This window comes from Bombyx mori, chromosome 14, assembly GCF_030269925.1.
Source record: "Bombyx mori chromosome 14, ASM3026992v2".
NCBI classification, from domain to species: Eukaryota; Metazoa; Arthropoda; class Insecta; order Lepidoptera; family Bombycidae; genus Bombyx; species Bombyx mori.
Window position 1 is genome coordinate 5,623,820 of NC_085120.1, and position 17,511 is coordinate 5,641,330.

Genomic DNA, 17,511 nt, shown 5'->3' on the forward strand with positions numbered 1-17,511 from the left:
AGAAACTTAGTGGACTGTGTCTGTGGATTAATTTACTCGTTGAGCCCTTCGTCGCAAGCGGTGAGAGACTGATGAGAACTAACCTTCCCTCGTGAACTTGGCGCACATCTCCTCGGCTCGTTTGATGTGGCCCGCCCTGAGCATGTACCGCGCGCATTTACAGTTGACGTATCGATCCGCCGTGTCCATCGCTTGAGCTTCCTCTAAGCACTGGTACGCGGATATTGGGTCGCCGGCATGCTACAAAATTTGGAAATCTATACTTTACTAATATATAAATCTGCAGTGGTTTTTACGGATGTTCCGTTATAACTACTGATACATGCATCCGATTGACTTGAAACTTGGTATCCATGTAGAAAATACATGTACTTAATGGATAAGCTAATATTTATATGAGTGTTGGACTCCCTACACCAGTTGCGGGGGCGTTCATGATGAGAATCTTTGTGGGGGTGACAAATAATAATGTTAATTTTAAATGCCCAGCGAAGCGGGTGAATACGGCTAGTAATTCATATTACTAGTGGTAGTCGAAATTCGACTATAATTAATTTAAATTATAAGCTTTAACATTATTAAGGGTCTATTGTCAAAGACACTTATAGACCTTTATAATAACAAATCTCACCAAGGCTACACTATAGATAAATATTAATGAAGATAAACAATAAATCAATTCTCAATTTGACCACAGATTTTAACAATAAACAAAAGAGTATATGCGTGTGTGTTTTCAAAGACATGGTAGTGTGTGTAATGTTTTTTTTAATTGATTTATTGTATTTTTATTAATAATTTAAGAAATATTTTAGCATTCTGCACTCCTCTATATTCTCTCACACCTATGTGTGGGAAATTTCATACTCCTCCGTCCTCGCAATTTTTGTAAAAAGTGGTACATAGTTATTGCTTCACGTATTAATATAAGTAATTGTTTTGTTGAACTATAAATGTGCATTTTTGACCTATGGCTACATTTACTTGAACATTCATATCGGACTACAATGTATGTAGTAGATGTTGTTTATAATACACACCCGCCTGTTCTTACAACCCTTCAATCCGTTATACACGAGTCTATACAGCAGAAACAGTGAAATAAACAATTCGCACCAATTCATGGCTTATCTACTTGGCTTAGCGACACTAGGCCATTGTTAACTCAAATACTTCAACTAACATTTTATAGTGAGGTGTAGGAACATTTAGGAATTCGTAATTAAAGCTGTTTTAATCACGACTACTCGCAAAGATCGACGATCCAGTACCACTAATAAACAACTCATTCACATACCTTGTATATTCTTCCCTTAACAATAAACAATTCTATCAATGTAGGGGTGTGTTCAATGGCGGCGTCTATGTAATGCAACGCTCGATCCGTATCCTTCTTGTGATCGAAGTGTTGGGCCGCGAAATAGTACGCCCACAAAAGCGCACTTGCGGGCTGCTTCACTTCACTCGGGTCTGGTCCAAATGTACAATCTTTAGCTAAATTATCTATGTACTGTATTATTAATTTCTCTATCGTTTCCGCTTTCATTGGATCTGCGTATAAAGATCTGCAATTAAAAAAAAAACACAATGACATCAATGAGCACTGTGACTCTGCGAGTACTAGTGTTCGCGTAATAAACAAAACTCGACCATAATCATTGACGCCCGAAAATTCAGATTCATTTTGTGTATTGTAAATTACAATTGTTTTTTTTATTTTTTTTTAACTTTCTATAGAAATAAATATAGACGACACTGAATCTCGTCCATAGCTGTAATACCCAAAAAATAAACCTGGTCGACCAACAGATGCGAAAAAGGTAGTTAGCATTCTCTCTCATTCTCTTGTTAAAAAACAGTTTCCAAATATTTTATTCATAACACTAGACACACGAGATCTACTTAATAAATATTCGATATTTGTGTGATTGACAATCCAGTTAATAATATCCAATCTAATCTAATTACATTATATTTCGTCGTAATATTAATGAAATCGTACAAAAAGAAAACTATAGCTTCTTATTAACAAGAACAATACCGTAAATATATATAAAAGAAATGCAAAGGAAAAGCCGTACAGGCTGTACAATAATCGTTTCTTAAGCCAAAGTGAGTACCTACTATTTTAAAATAATCATAAGGAATGTATACCCTTTCACTGTGGCAGGCCTCGCTGTTAAGTGTTTCACATCACGCATCGTGTATAAGCGGTGTTCTTCAGCCGGTGACCATAGTCGCCAATAATAGCGAAAGGGTTAATTTTCAAAATTTATCATAAATATGGCGTTTTCGCGAATCGCACGATGCATTCACGCATCAGCTATTCATTAATTGTTATAATACAATAAAGACATTATTATTAAAGAAATAAATCAACAAGCACTATTGATCTTCGTTTTCAAGAAAAAAAAAATTTAATGCCATGCAAATAGCACATACCTCAAATCTACAAAAAGTGGAGGAATTCCTTTGTACAGTCCATGTCTGAGGTACTCGTCAACGAGGTTTTCAAATGAGGACTGCGCCTGTGCCTCGGTCAATTGCAGACGTCGCGGTGCTATTGCCTTTGGATACTGCTTCCTGCAATTGAAGAAACACAGCTTGTAATAACCACAAACAAAGTCACTGACATGATGAATTTGCTTCTTGTAATTCATCAATACAACTATTATAATTTGTCTCTCATGGGACACTGGTGTTTCGAAGTAACAATGAACTTTTGAACATTATCTTTTATCAATATTATACCTGCAATTATTTATTGCTTCACGCTCAAAACAAAATTATAAAATTTGATATTGAACTATCTTAGTTACAGGGCATGTGAGTTTTAATAACTCAATAAAATAAATTTGTAAATTACTACTGAGTAATAATTACATTGGCATTAGCAGTTTTAATTGTTAATGCCGCACAAATATCTGTAATCCTCAGTGGAGTTGGTAAAAATAAACTGAAGATATGATTTCTTTTTCATCAAAACTTATAAGAAAAAGAGACTTGGGCCCTCAAGAAAGCCGACCGCCAACGCATCGACGCGTTTGAGATGTGGTGCTGGAGGAAAATACTCGGGACTCGTTGGACAGAACACAGAACCAACGAATCAATTCTTACAGAGCTCAAGATTGCAATGCGCCTCAGCACTACATGCGCGCGGAGTTTCGAGTTCTTTGGACATATCGCCAGAAAGAGAGGTGACAATCTGGAAAAGCTGCTGGTAACAGGCAAGGTATGCGGAAGAAGGCCCAGAGGCAGAAATCCAATGCGCTGGTCGGATCAAATACGCTCCACTCTCAATACCTCAGTCCACGTTGCTATCCACACAGCCGAGGTCAGGCAGGAATGGCGTAAGATAATGCAGGAGAAAGTTATTAGAGGAGGCCATGACCCTCAGTACTGAGGATTGTCGACGCAAGGAGGAGGATAAGAAAAAGAAACAAATGAAAACATTCCAAAAATAATTTGTGAACCTATCATCTAACTAAGATAATATAAATCTTACTTGTATTCATCAAAAAAGGCCACTTTGTCTTCAGCTTTAATGAGTTGTTTCGCTTCTATTAACTTACTGTAGTACAAAACATTTTCGGGATTTCTCTTTAACAAGTCTTCGTAAATTCCTTCTGCTTCCTTGAATCTGAAATAGACAAAATTTGCTCTATATTAATCAAGGCAACTGACTAACAATAGTAAAACAACATCAGTTACTTTTTAAGTTTCGTTTCTCCATATTTACTGCACTTATGTTAAAAAGTTTATAGTCACAAGCCACAGAGATTCTGCTGGATCTTTTGGTGGTAGATTAAGCGAAGCACTGCCGCTTGCTAGGGCTAGTGTTAATAATCCCACTCAGTTTGAACCATGTGAGGTTACCTACCAAACCAATGAAATTGTTGCAAGGGCTACTAACGATTTGTTAGAGGGAAAACATTAAATAATTTCAAGTCTCTCATTTGTCAAGAAGTTGGTTTACTACATGGTTTACTAAACCCGAAAAGACAGACAACAAAACAAGTGAGAGAAAACAAGCCTCTTTTCTGGTAATATAATCTGGCCACTATTTAATTGTCACACAGGCAGAAGCCTGATGCTGAAGCCTTGTTCCAAAACTCGTTTGAAGAGACATACTATAAATTAAATGATTTAAATACTCTGGATAAAAATGGCTCACTATGGCATATAGGGAAATAGCAAATAAATGTCAAGATTTTGTCTTTCGTTCTATTTAACATAAAAAATTAGATTTTCTGGTTTGATCTCAACTTGTAAAATTATTAGGCATATATGAGACAAGTAAGTTAGGTTAAAATAAACCCTAATCTACTTTAACTTTCTAATACTTTTCTTATAACATAGGTATCTAAAAACACCTTCCATTAGTGTCACTTTACACCTAAGAAGAGGTTTGTATAAAAACTTTTAAATCACTCAATACCTTTTATCTGATCTTTTAGAAAGTTTCAATACAAATCTAGCAAATTATGTTCGGTAAACAATGTTGCTATTCCTACCACCACTTCCAATCTCATAACACAAACTTGATGAAGGTTGAATTAGCAAGCTTACTAATCCATTGAAGCAATGACAAAGTAAGCAAATTGAAGCAAACAAATTAAATTGGTATCACATACCTGTTCAATTTTAAGTAATATTCCCCAGAAGTTTCTTTCACAGATAATTTATCCAGAATTTGACTTTCAAACTTCTGTAAATGCTGCAAGGCTCTCTCATATTGTCCTGATTCGGCCAGTACCATATTCTGGTATAATAGCAATTCTGAGTGTTCATAATCATATGGACCTTTCATCTGATGAGTGCGGAATGCATCTAGGATACTGTTTGCCATTTCATAATCACCGAGGAGATGGTAGCTCATAGCAAATCCTATCCATGATGCTCTTTGTGTAGGCCTCAGCATGAAAAGCTGATATCTGGTATCCTGAAGATATTTAAGGTTGAAAGAATGTTTAATTCAAGCATTAAGAATTTAGATAATTTGAAAAATTGTTTGAATCAAAAGTAAAGGTGTTTTTTTGTTTTTCTGTTATTTATATATATATTTTAGTTTTCAATTGAATAATTTGAAATTAATAATTTTATATGATAATACTAATTTTAAACACTAACTTTAACACTAACTTTGTTTAAACGCTAACTTTGTAACACACTCAAAATTATAATCTCTGTGCTCTAGGTTGATATTTAGTGGCAACAGTGAATACAAAATATATTGAGTCAACTAGTTAGACTGTAAAAAAAATGTTGGTGGATCTTAATGACACAAGAACTCCAAACTTATACAACAAGTTAATATGAGATGTTTACCCAAAAAAGCATATACTAGAACACTATGGTACAGCATGTCTCAAAGTAAGAACAAGAAACTAGTGATCGGTTGGATCTGAACCATAAAAAAATTGTAGGTAATCTTAACAAACAATTGAGGATTGGATTGTCATGGTGCACCATTAATTAATTATTATATAACAATTGAAACATATCAATCTGACCCATTTGCCACAAACCAACCACTCTAATATAGGTCAATTCCTAATATTAAAGCTATCTCTACAAACTGACTCATCAGATTCACATGCAGATTCATCTTTCATAATAGAGAGAGAGAATATACTTTATTGCACACCCAAACACAATTATCATTAGAACAACAGTCAACAAGCAGATACAGCAGATAATAATAAGTTGTGACTTTATTCTTATAACCAATAATATTGTAAAACTCATGTTTCAAACTTCCTGTTTCAGTTACACTAATATGTAAGGTCTATTGCTCAGTTTCTTCTGTGAAAAAGACAAGGAATTTACTTACTTTATAACCCTCTAAATCTCTCATCTGAATTTGTAATAGTGACAAATCTCTGAGAATTTGAATATTCTCCTTTTCCCATTTTAGTGCATTACGGTAACATTTTATTGCCTCATCGTATTTCTTGTCAGAGCGCTGCAACAGCCCATACACATGCCAACATACTGGGGACTTCAGATCATTACGTAGACCTCTGCGTACATAGTCATATGCCTCATCCTTGCGACCTAAGCAATTTAATGTTAGACCTTTCATGGCTAAGGTTTCTGAAATAAATACAATTTGAAACTTAATTAAAGAAAGAAAGATACCGCAGAATAAGTAAGGAGATTTTTTTCACATCAATTCTAGTAGAATCCTTTTTTTTAAATCAGAAAACCTAACGAAAAATTCGAATTTTATACTGTACAAAATTTCTCACAGATGACTTTGACAACTCTGTAGGAAATTATTAAATTATCTTTATCCAACTTTAATATTTGTAATTTTTTTTGCAAATTTCATCAAGAAATAAACAATTATAGTATGAATGAGGTTTTGTTGATTTCCATACATTTATAAAACTACATTTGAATGAACAGGCTTACCTCCATGCTCCGCGAACTTTGGGTTGGATAATATCTGTTTGGCGAATTTTAACCCATTTTTGTATTGTTTATGTTCGTAGCACCGCTGTAAGATAACGATACACTTATCAATCAAACAATTAACCTCTCCCATTCAAGCTATATTCACAGAATTTATTTTTAGTTTAGGTTTTACGATGTATGAATTCCTTTTGATTTACAACTCTCTTCGAGAACGAAAATACTTGCTTTCAAAGTCACCGCAAGGATGCATACTAAGGATTTTCTAGCCCCTTTTCATGTTTCACGAAGGTCCAAGAATGACAAGGAACAACATCAAATTTCATGTTTACTGTCCTACTTACCAAAATTCTTTTAAAAAGAGCATTCTCTTTAGGTGGTAAAGGATTGCTTGGAGGCATTTTATTTGTCAGAAATCAATTTTCTTTTTAATAATTTTCTAATAAATTGAAATAATTCTAAAACCTCGTGGCTATAAACCAAAGAAGTCGATGAAAGATTTTTGATGGGTCTATGCCTCTATGGGTAATGTGACAAAAGTTGGTGTTGCCCACATCCTATTTCTAGTGGAGTTTGTGAGCTGGCAATTAGTCAGTTGACTTTAACAACAAAATCACCATGATAAACATAAATGCATACGAAACAATTTTTTGAAGCAGTACATAATACAGAAATTAAATTTAAAGCTGCTTTGCTACAATCTATCGTGAAATAACAACCAACCATTGCATAATGATTGTGTAATGAATTACAAAATGATGTCCTTGACAAGCAAACCGGGAAATTTATTTAAGAAAATCGGTGCACGTGTATCAAAAATGTTAACCTTTTAATAAGAACATGTTTTCACAGAAAAATTGTTTCAGAATGTAACTGCTGGGTAATACATAACTGCTATTTTTAAGTCCTGTCCTACAAGATAATTCTCAACTCTCTCGGTCTCTCACGTCAGCAATCTTCACGCTGTGAACTGTCTGTAGTTGTGTGATACCAAGTCAATGCATTGGATGTGCCTCAGAAACCGCCTGAATCGACGTATAGTACGAGCTAATTATAGCCAATAGACTAAACAGCAGTCTACGATAATAAAAATGAAACAAAGCCACTGGACGTAACTTCTTTTATTTATTTATTTTTATATTGTTTAGATGGATTAGTGGACGAACTCACAGCCCACCTGTTATTAAGTGGTTTCTGGAGCCCATATACATCTACAACGTAAATGCGCCACTCACCTTGAGATATGAGTTCTAAGATCTCAGTATAGCTACAACAGCTGTCCCACCCTTCAAGCCGAAATGCATTACTGTTTCACGGCAGATATAGGCAGGGTGATGGTACCTACCCGTGCGGACTGATAAGAGGTCCTACTAGCAGTAAAACTTCTCGGGATCCTCCAAAAAGTTCACTGAAAAAATCTCGGTAAATGACCACCATTTTACTGAGACTATATTTCATTCCATATCATCTCATCTCATTTCATTTAATTTCATTCCAGTACAGTAATTTCTCAAATTAATCATCTTCATTTCACATCCTTTCACTCCATATTACCATTTTTCCATAGACTAGGTTTCCTACTTCAGTGCATTTTTCGAATATAAATTAAAATAAGACATGACCTAAAGGTCATAGTTACCAGGTCATAAAAACTCTTAAAAATTTTAATTAATAGGTACCGGTAAAACAGTGTGATTAGGGACAAATACCAACTTGATGAACAATTTTAAAAAGGTAGTTGTTGATGTTTTAAATGCTTTATCAGGATCAAAATAATTGAGTCTAGGGGGTATCTTTGTTATCCAGTTTAAAACTATGCAATTATTCATTTCGCTAAACGTGTAACAACATGTCTCATTCGCATGCGATTGGGACATGTTTCCACTCCAGCCCATCTTTTTAAATTCAAAAGGGTTGATAGTCCATCCTGAGATTGCGGTGCTGAAGTCTGTGACGTTAATCACATTTTCTTTTCTTGCTCTCTAAATGATTGCTCTTCTTTCTATTTAAATTTGATTAAGGATAAATACCAACTTGATGGACAATTTTAAAAAGGTAGTTGTTGATGTTTTAAATGCTTTATCAGGATCAAAATAATTGAGTCTAGCGGGTATCTTTGTTATCCAGTTTAAAACTATGCAATTATTCATTTCGCTAAACGTGTAACAACATGTCTCATTCGCATGCGATTGGGACATGTTTCCACTCCAGCCCATCTTTTTAAATTCAAAAGGGTTGATAGTCCATCCTGAGATTGCGGTGCTGAAGTCTGTGACGTTAATCACATTTTCTTTTCTTGCTCTCTAAATGATTGCTCTTCTTTCTATTTAAATTTGATTAAGGATAAATACCAACTTGATGGACAATTTTAAAAAGGTAGTTGTTGATGTTTTAAATACTTTATCAGGATCAAAATAATTGAGTCTAGCGAGTATCTTTGTTATCCAGTTTAAAACTATGCAATTATTCATTTCGCTAAACGTGTAACAACATGTCTCATTCGCATGCGATTGGGACATGTTTCCACTCCAGCCCATCTTTTTAAATTCAAAATTGTTGATAGTCTAGCCTGTGATTGCGGTGCTGAAGTCTGTGACGTTAATCACATTTTCTTTTCTTGCTCTCTAAATGATTGCTCTTCTTTCTATTTAAATTTGATTTCATTACGTATTCCTTTTCCTACTTCAATTATGTGTCTTTTATCTATGAATTCTCCTAATGTATACATTTTATTGTCTTTATTTATATTATCTAATGATGTACATATTTAGTTTAATCTTATTTATATATGAATCTTCATATATTCTGTAACATTCCTAATCTCTCCCTTGCAAAACCGTTAACCGTTTTTTATTACGTAGTTCCCAAGCTTTTATTTTGCTTTGTGGCAAATGCGCAAGCCGCGCGAGCCAAAATCAAATAGAAGAAGAAGCATTCCAGTTTAAGCAAAAAAAAGCACAATTAGGTGTTATCCCTATTTACCCAGAATTTGCGGTCAATGGGGACGAAATTAGTATCAATAGAGAAATTTGCTAGGGCTGGCACTACTTGATTTTAATTTATTTATTTAGTTGAACCAACAAAGTGATCATCAATAAAAAACATTGAAAAATCGACAAAAGTACATGGCAGATGTCACCTCAATTATAGGTGCAATCGACAGTGCATTGAAAACAAAAATAATATATATATATATGATATATAATATATATAAATATATATATAACTAAAAATTTATTACATTTAATTACTTATGATTAATTTATATTTACTTGGGAAATGTTCAAGTTGTGAGACAATTAGTAAAAAAACATCTATGTCATCACTTAAAATTAGTTTCGCGCAATCGGACAACTCCGAATGAACATTGACGGAGACCGCGCTATCGTGGACATTATTGTAGTAGTATTCTGTTTAAGGGTGAGTAAAAAATAAAACTAATAAAATTCAAACGAGCGTGCTTTCTTATAAACGGTTTATATTTCTTCGTTCATGGTAAGTACTTAGGGGCTGATATTTTTATCTGGGTTAAGAGATTAGGTGTGTCGATTATTCCATGGATTAATCAGGTTGATACCCCCACTCTGAACAAATATTAATATATTTTATTATGTATTACTTAGACATTTTTGTCCACCTTGAGATTTCATTTTTCTTGTTACATTGTGTAAAACCGACTTACTTCTATTAAATTGCTTACATAATTCAACTAAAGACTTGTTCCCAATTTCATAGGCTTCTTTAATGTTTTTAATATTAAGGGATCATATCTCTTATAAGGCTTTACACTCTTTGATACGTACATGCGAGGCATACTAAAAATAGAAAACAATACGTAACTGATAATATAAATATTTGCCAAACAATAAAATAAGACTGCATTGATAATTTTGAATAAAAGTTCTAGACAATAAAATCATGAATAAACCAGATTCTTACCAACACATTTAAAAAAGATTGTTATAACTACATAGACAACCCTACAAACCTGTACATATTTAAGTTAGCAGCTACTAACATGCATAATTAAAGTTGTTTTGTGAACTTTCAACATTCAACTATTATACTATATACAAACTACAAAAATAGGAGGATTTTGCAACGAATTTAAAACTAATATTGAGCGACGAAAGATTTTCTTGGTTTTTTTCTCCATTCACCTCTGAATCCCTAATCACCCCGTTTTACGTACCTACATAACGTACATACTTATCTCAAATCTCAATTGACTGATTACACTTTGTTGTACACGATACATGTTTTTCGGCTTTCATTCAGTAGATACTACGGTACCTACATAGGTACTTAACTGACATATTTTGAGCGTGTTTATTTCTCCTATGTCAGTAACAAACTGACAAGAATTTATTAATCTGAAGTGCCTAACCGTGTAGAGAAATTATTTACAAAATACTTTTTGTTGTGTATAAAAATAGATTGAAAAATGGGTTTAGAAAATATGCGACGTTGGCCTATGTACATTGTATTTGCCGTTTGTATTTTGTTGACCCTTTCATTGTTAAATAGTTGGAATCTTGAAACTGAATTGCGAAACAGAATTAGTGAAGTAAGTAGGCAACTACAAGAGTGTTCAAAACAGCAAACGACATGCATGGAAGAATCGTTAACGTTACTCGAACAACGCGATAGTTACTCCAACAAAGTAAGCGACTTAAATAAACATAAAACAAGACTAGAGGAGGATCTATCAGAGTATAGAACTAAACTAACAAAATCGGAAATTCAAATAAACAACACAAAAGATGATGTCAACATGTGTAAGACTGAGTTGCAGTCATTAAAAAATTTGCATGTCAGCGAGTCTGCTATGCTGGAGACACTAAGATCGGAAAAGAAGAAATATACTAGCCAGCTAACAGCACGAAAACAGAAAATCGAAGAATTAGAGAAAGAAATTGAAAGGCTGCGTGCTGTTTTAACAACTAAGAGTGCTCCTAATCCCCCTGTACCATCTAAAGTGACTCCAGCAGCTGTGCCACCAAAACAAAGCCCTGCTTTGAATGTTGTTCAAAATCCTATTAATGAGCCAGTCCTTGAGAATGATGCAAAAGAGGATATAGAAGATCCTAATGTATTAAATGATGGACAAGATTTTGATGCACAATTACAATAGATATTGATCTTTTTGAAAAAAAGTCCATAAAACTGAAACTAAAAAAATTTATTTTGTGTCGTTGATGATACATAATGTGACTTTAAACTATATAATTTAATAACTAAGGTAATTTGTTCTATAGAATTTTAATGATTGGTTCTTATCTCTAAATCAATATTTTCCCTAGAAAAACTTGATTCATAATAATAGAAGTTATAGTCTTCAAGTAGTATGTATTTCTTGTAGTATTTCTTTTAAATAAATTTGTAACTGTGATCAGCCAATTAGTCAACGTTAGTAATTCATATTATGCAAAGATCACTTATGAATCAATCAAAATGTTGCCTCTCAGTATCAAGTCGTATTAAATATTTACATTGATTGTCACTTGTCTTCCTTTTTTGGGCATGGTTCTCTTAAACTACACTTAACTGTTGCGGTGCTATGCTGTGTGATAGGGCTTCAATGCATAGTACTAAAAATTGCAATGCAGCACCATCACAAAGCGACTTCAGATAAGCTTACTATCTTGAGCGCGTGTACATCTTTTGACTTGTTCATATAATTGCAATTTAAGTTTGTCTTTGTACATATAAAAAATGTTTAATTCAGCGTTTTAGCTAACTACAGCACTTCAGGCACATATGGAGGGGTGAAAGGATAATTGGTTTAAGTGACATTCCACTTAATATGTCCTCCTCCTCCTCCTCTTTCGGTCGATCGCTCATTGCTGAGCATCGTGATGCACCTGACCTGTGACCTTTTTTTTGTAATTTGTAACCACTTATGTCGGTCAGTGGCACAGTGAAGTGCATGGCTCAGTCTCATATCCAGATACTCTGACACTTGGTCACTCGCATCTTTTTCGCCTCCAATCTCTGGATCGTCTTTCATCCACTTTACCAGTCACTATGAGTCTCTCTCCATACTTAATATGTAACATTATCTTTGTAATTAAAGATTTGTTTTATTTGCTATTAGTGTCAATAATTCGATGTTTATGATTGAACTTCAATTAAATTAACTCAAGTGAAATAGCTGAAGAAGTTTTTTGTAATGATATATGGCGATTTTGTAAAGTTGCAAAAATGTCCCTTAAACTAAATAGCCTTTCACCTCTTTATATCTTCAATCTATCCAAAAATTTTGCCCTCAAACAGTTCAGGAACATGAACAACTACAAGGAAGTTGAAAAGATGAAACAAAATAAATTGTAATTGAAAAGGTGATGCAGTACTTTTAGAATATCTTCACAATATGTCTGTACTTGACTTAGCAATTATCTTTTACTTTTAATTGTTGTTTAAATTATAATGTGATAGTTTTAGTATTATTACAGGATGAGTACTTTGTTACTTTTTGTATGTAATCAAATAATCTTTGATAGGAATAACAATAAATCTTGTAATTTTTAGGGATTGAATATACATTTAAAAAAAAGGCAATGCCTAATGAGGACAAGGAATCACTTCATGTACATTTTACATAAGTTAAAAATAATATAGTTTGATAATAAGCCATTATGGTGCCAGACAGAAAATTATAAAGATCTGATGTTAATTTGCTCAAAATTATAGTACATACATAACACTTTGATTTTGACTAATGAACTAGTTTTTATGTTTTACACATTTAAAGAAAATAGTCATAAAAGGAATGGCAACACTGCTACTAACTTGTCACATAGGCTGTTAATGTGTATTATGGAGGGTACCTAGAGATAAAGAGAACCGTCTCCTAGGGGAGAAGCTTGAAAAAGTGTCCCACTTTCAGCACTAAATAACCATTCAAAAATCCATCAGAATCGTGCTAGCATAGGCACAGGGTGTGATAAGAATTGAGCAGTTGTTAACTGATTGAAGTATGCTGAGTTAGGAAATTTAATATATTTAATAACTTAAGTAGTTAGTGAGAGTATAATGTATAAGACATCACATGTTTACGTAGTCCAAACTAATTTCGTCAATATAACCTAAAATCATTGCTATGGTAAAACGTGGAGACATTGATTGCATTTTCTTATCAGCTTTAAATAAGATACTTATTGTGATTTTGCAGTGCTTACAGCTTTTTCATCCTTTTTTTTCTCTATTTATTCTAATAACTTTCAGCGCTTTTTTAAAAATTTACCCTGTTGCTACTGTAGCGCTAAACAAGTTTAGCAAATTTTAACAAACTTTTCCACACACAGAGACGTTTCTCCTTACCTCTACCTTCCTTAATGTGTATGAAACTTTTGTGTTTTAATATTTTTAAATTAAAATCAGCCTGCAATCGTAAAGTTGATGGGAAGATTTTAGATGAAATATTATGTTTACTTTTTTTTTGTTAAAGTAATGTAAGGTGAATCAATAATACAACCTTTTATGTACATATAAACATTTTTATTGTCAAAGTATAATGAAAACAAAAATCTTAATACTTCACCAGCATAATAATAACAGAAAACTTAAATGAATATTACATTTATAAGTAGAAATTAAAGAATAAAATGTGAAGCTCAAGATGATGCAAATTGTGTTCAGCCTCACCTGTCTAGCAGCTACATGCTAGTTTCCACATAATACATTGTTTGCTAAACAAATATTTTAGATATAATAAACATTTGGCACACTAAACAATATAAACCTACATCTAGGAGTTGTTACAAGAGTAATAATAATACATAATGTAATAGTTTTCAAATGGCGGTGGTATAGACTGGATATAAAAATTATCCATATACATTTGAGAGAATGTTTTTTAACATTAACTAAAATAAACATAATATTAATATTCAGTGGTAAAAACACAGTAAAACATAACACAAATGTATTATCACATGACCATCATCCTTATAGGTTTTCAGATAACAAAATTTTTAATGCACTGGTATTTTTGCTTATGTACGTATTTCTTCTCTTGCTACTTCTTCAAAATCAGGAAGGAGGTTCCTACGGCATTTACTTTCATCTGTATATCTCAATGCCCAAATTATATATTCTCCAATATTTAATGGATCTTCTGAATAACTTATTTGGACTTTACACTTTCTGTCCCATTTCATGCCCTCATTACTTCGGCTATTTCTAGTTCTAGTAAATTCTATATACCCATTACATTCAACTGCTAATTTCTGCAACTGGGCATTCAATGTGTCATGAGATTTGTCTGAATCAGTTCCACTTGTGGATGGAAGACAATCACCTTGACCTAGTTCTGGATTTGGTGGTGTTACTGGAATACATTTTCTTTTTGGCTTCTGTCCCATTCCATCACCATTCTGACTTATATCAATGTTATTTTCATCTTCTGGATATTGTCTCTTCAAAGAATTTTGTTCTTGTTCAACAATTTCATACACATTATTTTCTATTTTTACTTTTTTCTTATCAATTTTAATTTCATCTAATGGCTGACATCCTTCAGCCCACTCAGGGCTGCAGTTGAAACTTAGCTTTTTTTTGCCTGGCTTTCCTGTTTTTATCTCTGGGGAATGTAGAGGACTCACTAAAGTTCCATCGTCTCTCCTGAAATGAATAGAAAAAATAATTTATAGAATGATGATTAGATAGTAGTCTACATTATTTCTTGAAAATTAAAATTCAAATTACCTGTGTAATTTTTCATGTCTATTTTGTATTTTTTCTATACTTTCAACAGATGTAAAGTCGTGCTTTGAACAATGCATATCATGTTTCAAGAAGGCACTCACTTTCTTTCTTGTTTTTATTGTGCGCCCAAACCATTCCAGAAATGCATCATCAGCTAGGTATAGAGCTAGGTTTTGTCTTTCGTTGTCTATCATTTGCTTGTACCATGTTACAAAAGTCCTAGCTCGCTGTCTTTCTACTGATTTGTTACATTTGTTGATGTTCTCCTGTGATAATCTTGTAGTTATCCTTTGATTTCGTTTGCGCGGTGTTGTTGACTTTGCTGACATTGTTCTGAAATATCAAATACTATATGAAATGCAAAGCATTTAGTAACATCGTTTTAGATATTGAATTAAAGCAAAATTTTGGAAGCGTTAACGAAATCTGACCACTCTCATACATTTTTCTGTTAATAATTCGACCACTTGATGGGAGCTTCTGGCCTCGTGCGCTAAATCAAGTCTTAGTCCTTGCAACCGTTTTTTACTCTCCTGTACATAGGTTTTAACCGAAAGGTTAATTTCCAAAAGTTCTTTGTGTAGTAATGAGAGGTTTCTGTTATTAGCGGAAAGATCCTCTGAAAAATACATAATATTATATCGAATTTCTGCTACACGAAAAAAAACAAAAGAAAATGAAATTCTACAATCAAAAACATAACCTACTTATGCACTTAGAGATCTCTGAAGCTGAATTTTCCCGAGTTAAATCATCAGATACAGTGGAATTCATTTTACAATCCTCTACTGCTGTAAAACATTAGAATATTATATTTTTGTGGTAAAGGAACGCAAGAATAAGTGTAATTTAGATGTATTTAAATTATCCAAAGCAATGACTGATTGCGATCTGAAGCGTCACCATAGACATTTGTTGTTGTTGTTTTGTCTTACTGTACAGACAAAGGGGTTGAACTCATAAGGCCACAGTATCACATATTTAAATAAATTTATCAATTGAACAGGACAAGGACTACAACTTGTAGCGATAGCTATCACAGAATAGAAGAAATATGATTAAAGCCTGAATCGTGCTCAAGAAATATCCAAATGAAGCATAAATGGACAGTTTAAAATTTTGTAAATTAAATACAGATTGTGGACAACAACATTTGGACAGACTGCTCATGGGAGAAAACACTCTAAGGCGCTGTAGTAAATACGTCTTTTTAGAATAGTAAAGTTCTAAGAAGACTAATGGGACTTTTTTTAAAACGCTAAAAAGTTACGTTCCTCTGTTTTGTCTCATATGAGTCGTCTATTATCAAAGGCGGCAATCTGTACATTTGGACAAAAAATTTTTATTGATATGTCAATACAGATTTATTTGAATATAATCGTCTCCTTCAAAGAATACGGTTCAAAACCTGCATTAAATAAAGGTTAATAGTTAACCTGTTATTTATCTAAGATGTCGTTCCGAAGAGTTTTGTGACTGCCAATGGAATACAAAGTCAATAATTCGTTTTTCTGATTTACCAATCATTGTCCAAAAGTCAGATTGCCGCCTTTGATAATAGTCGACTCATATAACGAATATTGGAAAGTCACTTTAAAAAGACTACCTACCTACCAATGAAGTAGGAAACCTATGGAAATGAAACGTCAACCAAAATTTCGTGCCACTGTGACGTCATCTGGCCACAAAACATGGCGGCTTTAGTGCTGTACAAAAGATTTAAATGTTATCAGGTTTTATCGATAAACCTTCTTGGCTCATTTTATTTTAAATATTGTTGAGTATTATTCATTTGTAGAATTTATACTTTAATGGGAAGTAAGTAGGTATATTGTTATGTGCAAATATGATATGATTTAGATGGGTGAAATCTAAGACAAGTTCGTCCTTCGAATTTGCCAAGTAAACGATATGATGATTTTTAAAAGTTGCTACACTGATTTTATAAAGTTGTCGTTTGTCGCAAAACATAAAGATATGGCGTAGTTCAAAGCCATCAGCCCATTTCTAGCATGCTAAATGTTATCGTATTTTGAGTACGTGTTTTTCTTAGACTATTACAATCTATTTTAATTGTTTTGCTGACTCTAAAGTCCGTAACATACTACCGCAGCGCACCCCAAGGAAGGTGCGCCGCACCATTTGAATCACTTTCGCTTGAGAGTGATTCAAATTTTAAACTTATCAAGGGACCGCGTGAAAAAAAAAACCTACAGAACATTTATTCATTAATTACAAACGTCATTCATTGTGACTTCCTCTCTAAAATCACTTAATTATTAAATATTTAACAAATTTACAATAGTGTTTGACTCACTGCGGAATAAAACTATTTTATTTAAATAGTTCCGAAGAGATTTTGTCGGTAGCCTTTTTCCCGAAATA

General features: G+C 33.2%; 2 protein-coding genes and 1 long non-coding RNA gene across 3 annotated transcripts in view; 1 reads left to right on the forward strand and 2 right to left on the reverse strand.

Annotated features, from left to right (window-relative positions):
• LOC101738328 (N-alpha-acetyltransferase 15, NatA auxiliary subunit) overlaps positions 1-6,942 on the reverse strand; it is a 113,543-nt gene extending 106,601 nt beyond the window's left edge. The window contains exons 1-8 of the mRNA XM_004922583.5: positions 6,762-6,942; positions 6,418-6,502; positions 5,834-6,096; positions 4,635-4,942; positions 3,506-3,640; positions 2,443-2,583; positions 1,298-1,565; positions 84-240 (exon numbers count right to left, since the gene is read on the reverse strand). Of these exons, the coding sequence (XP_004922640.1) occupies positions 84-240; positions 1,298-1,565; positions 2,443-2,583; positions 3,506-3,640; positions 4,635-4,942; positions 5,834-6,096; positions 6,418-6,502; positions 6,762-6,818 (1,414 nt within the window). The 5' untranslated portion in view covers positions 6,819-6,942. The remainder of the gene's footprint in view (positions 1-83; positions 241-1,297; positions 1,566-2,442; positions 2,584-3,505; positions 3,641-4,634; positions 4,943-5,833; positions 6,097-6,417; positions 6,503-6,761) is intronic.
• Positions 6,943-10,622: 3,680 nt separating this feature from the next.
• On the forward strand, positions 10,623-17,306 carry LOC101738467 (uncharacterized). The gene is made up of 2 exons (XR_009974850.1): positions 10,623-11,659; positions 16,133-17,306. It is a non-coding gene; the product is annotated as an uncharacterized LOC101738467 (long non-coding RNA).
• On the reverse strand, positions 13,896-16,043 carry LOC101738833 (uncharacterized). The gene is made up of 4 exons (XM_004922585.5): positions 15,834-16,043; positions 15,569-15,745; positions 15,127-15,459; positions 13,896-15,042 (listed from the first exon to the last, which is right to left on the reverse strand). Exons 3-4 carry the CDS (start codon positions 15,453-15,455, stop codon positions 14,415-14,417), a joined length of 957 nt encoding a protein of 318 aa, XP_004922642.2. The 5' UTR covers positions 15,456-15,459; positions 15,569-15,745; positions 15,834-16,043; the 3' UTR covers positions 13,896-14,414.
• Positions 17,307-17,511: the final 205 nt, after the last annotated feature.

Excerpts from the sequence above, each read along its gene's own strand:
- LOC101738833 (XM_004922585.5), bottom strand. The coding sequence starts at position 15,455 with ATGTCAGCAAAGTCAACAACACCGCGCAAACGAAATCAAAGGATAACT. Across the intron at positions 15,043-15,126 it reads AGACATGAAAAATTACACAG|GAGAGACGATGGAACTTTAG; the intron begins GTAATTTGAATT and ends TATTCATTTCAG.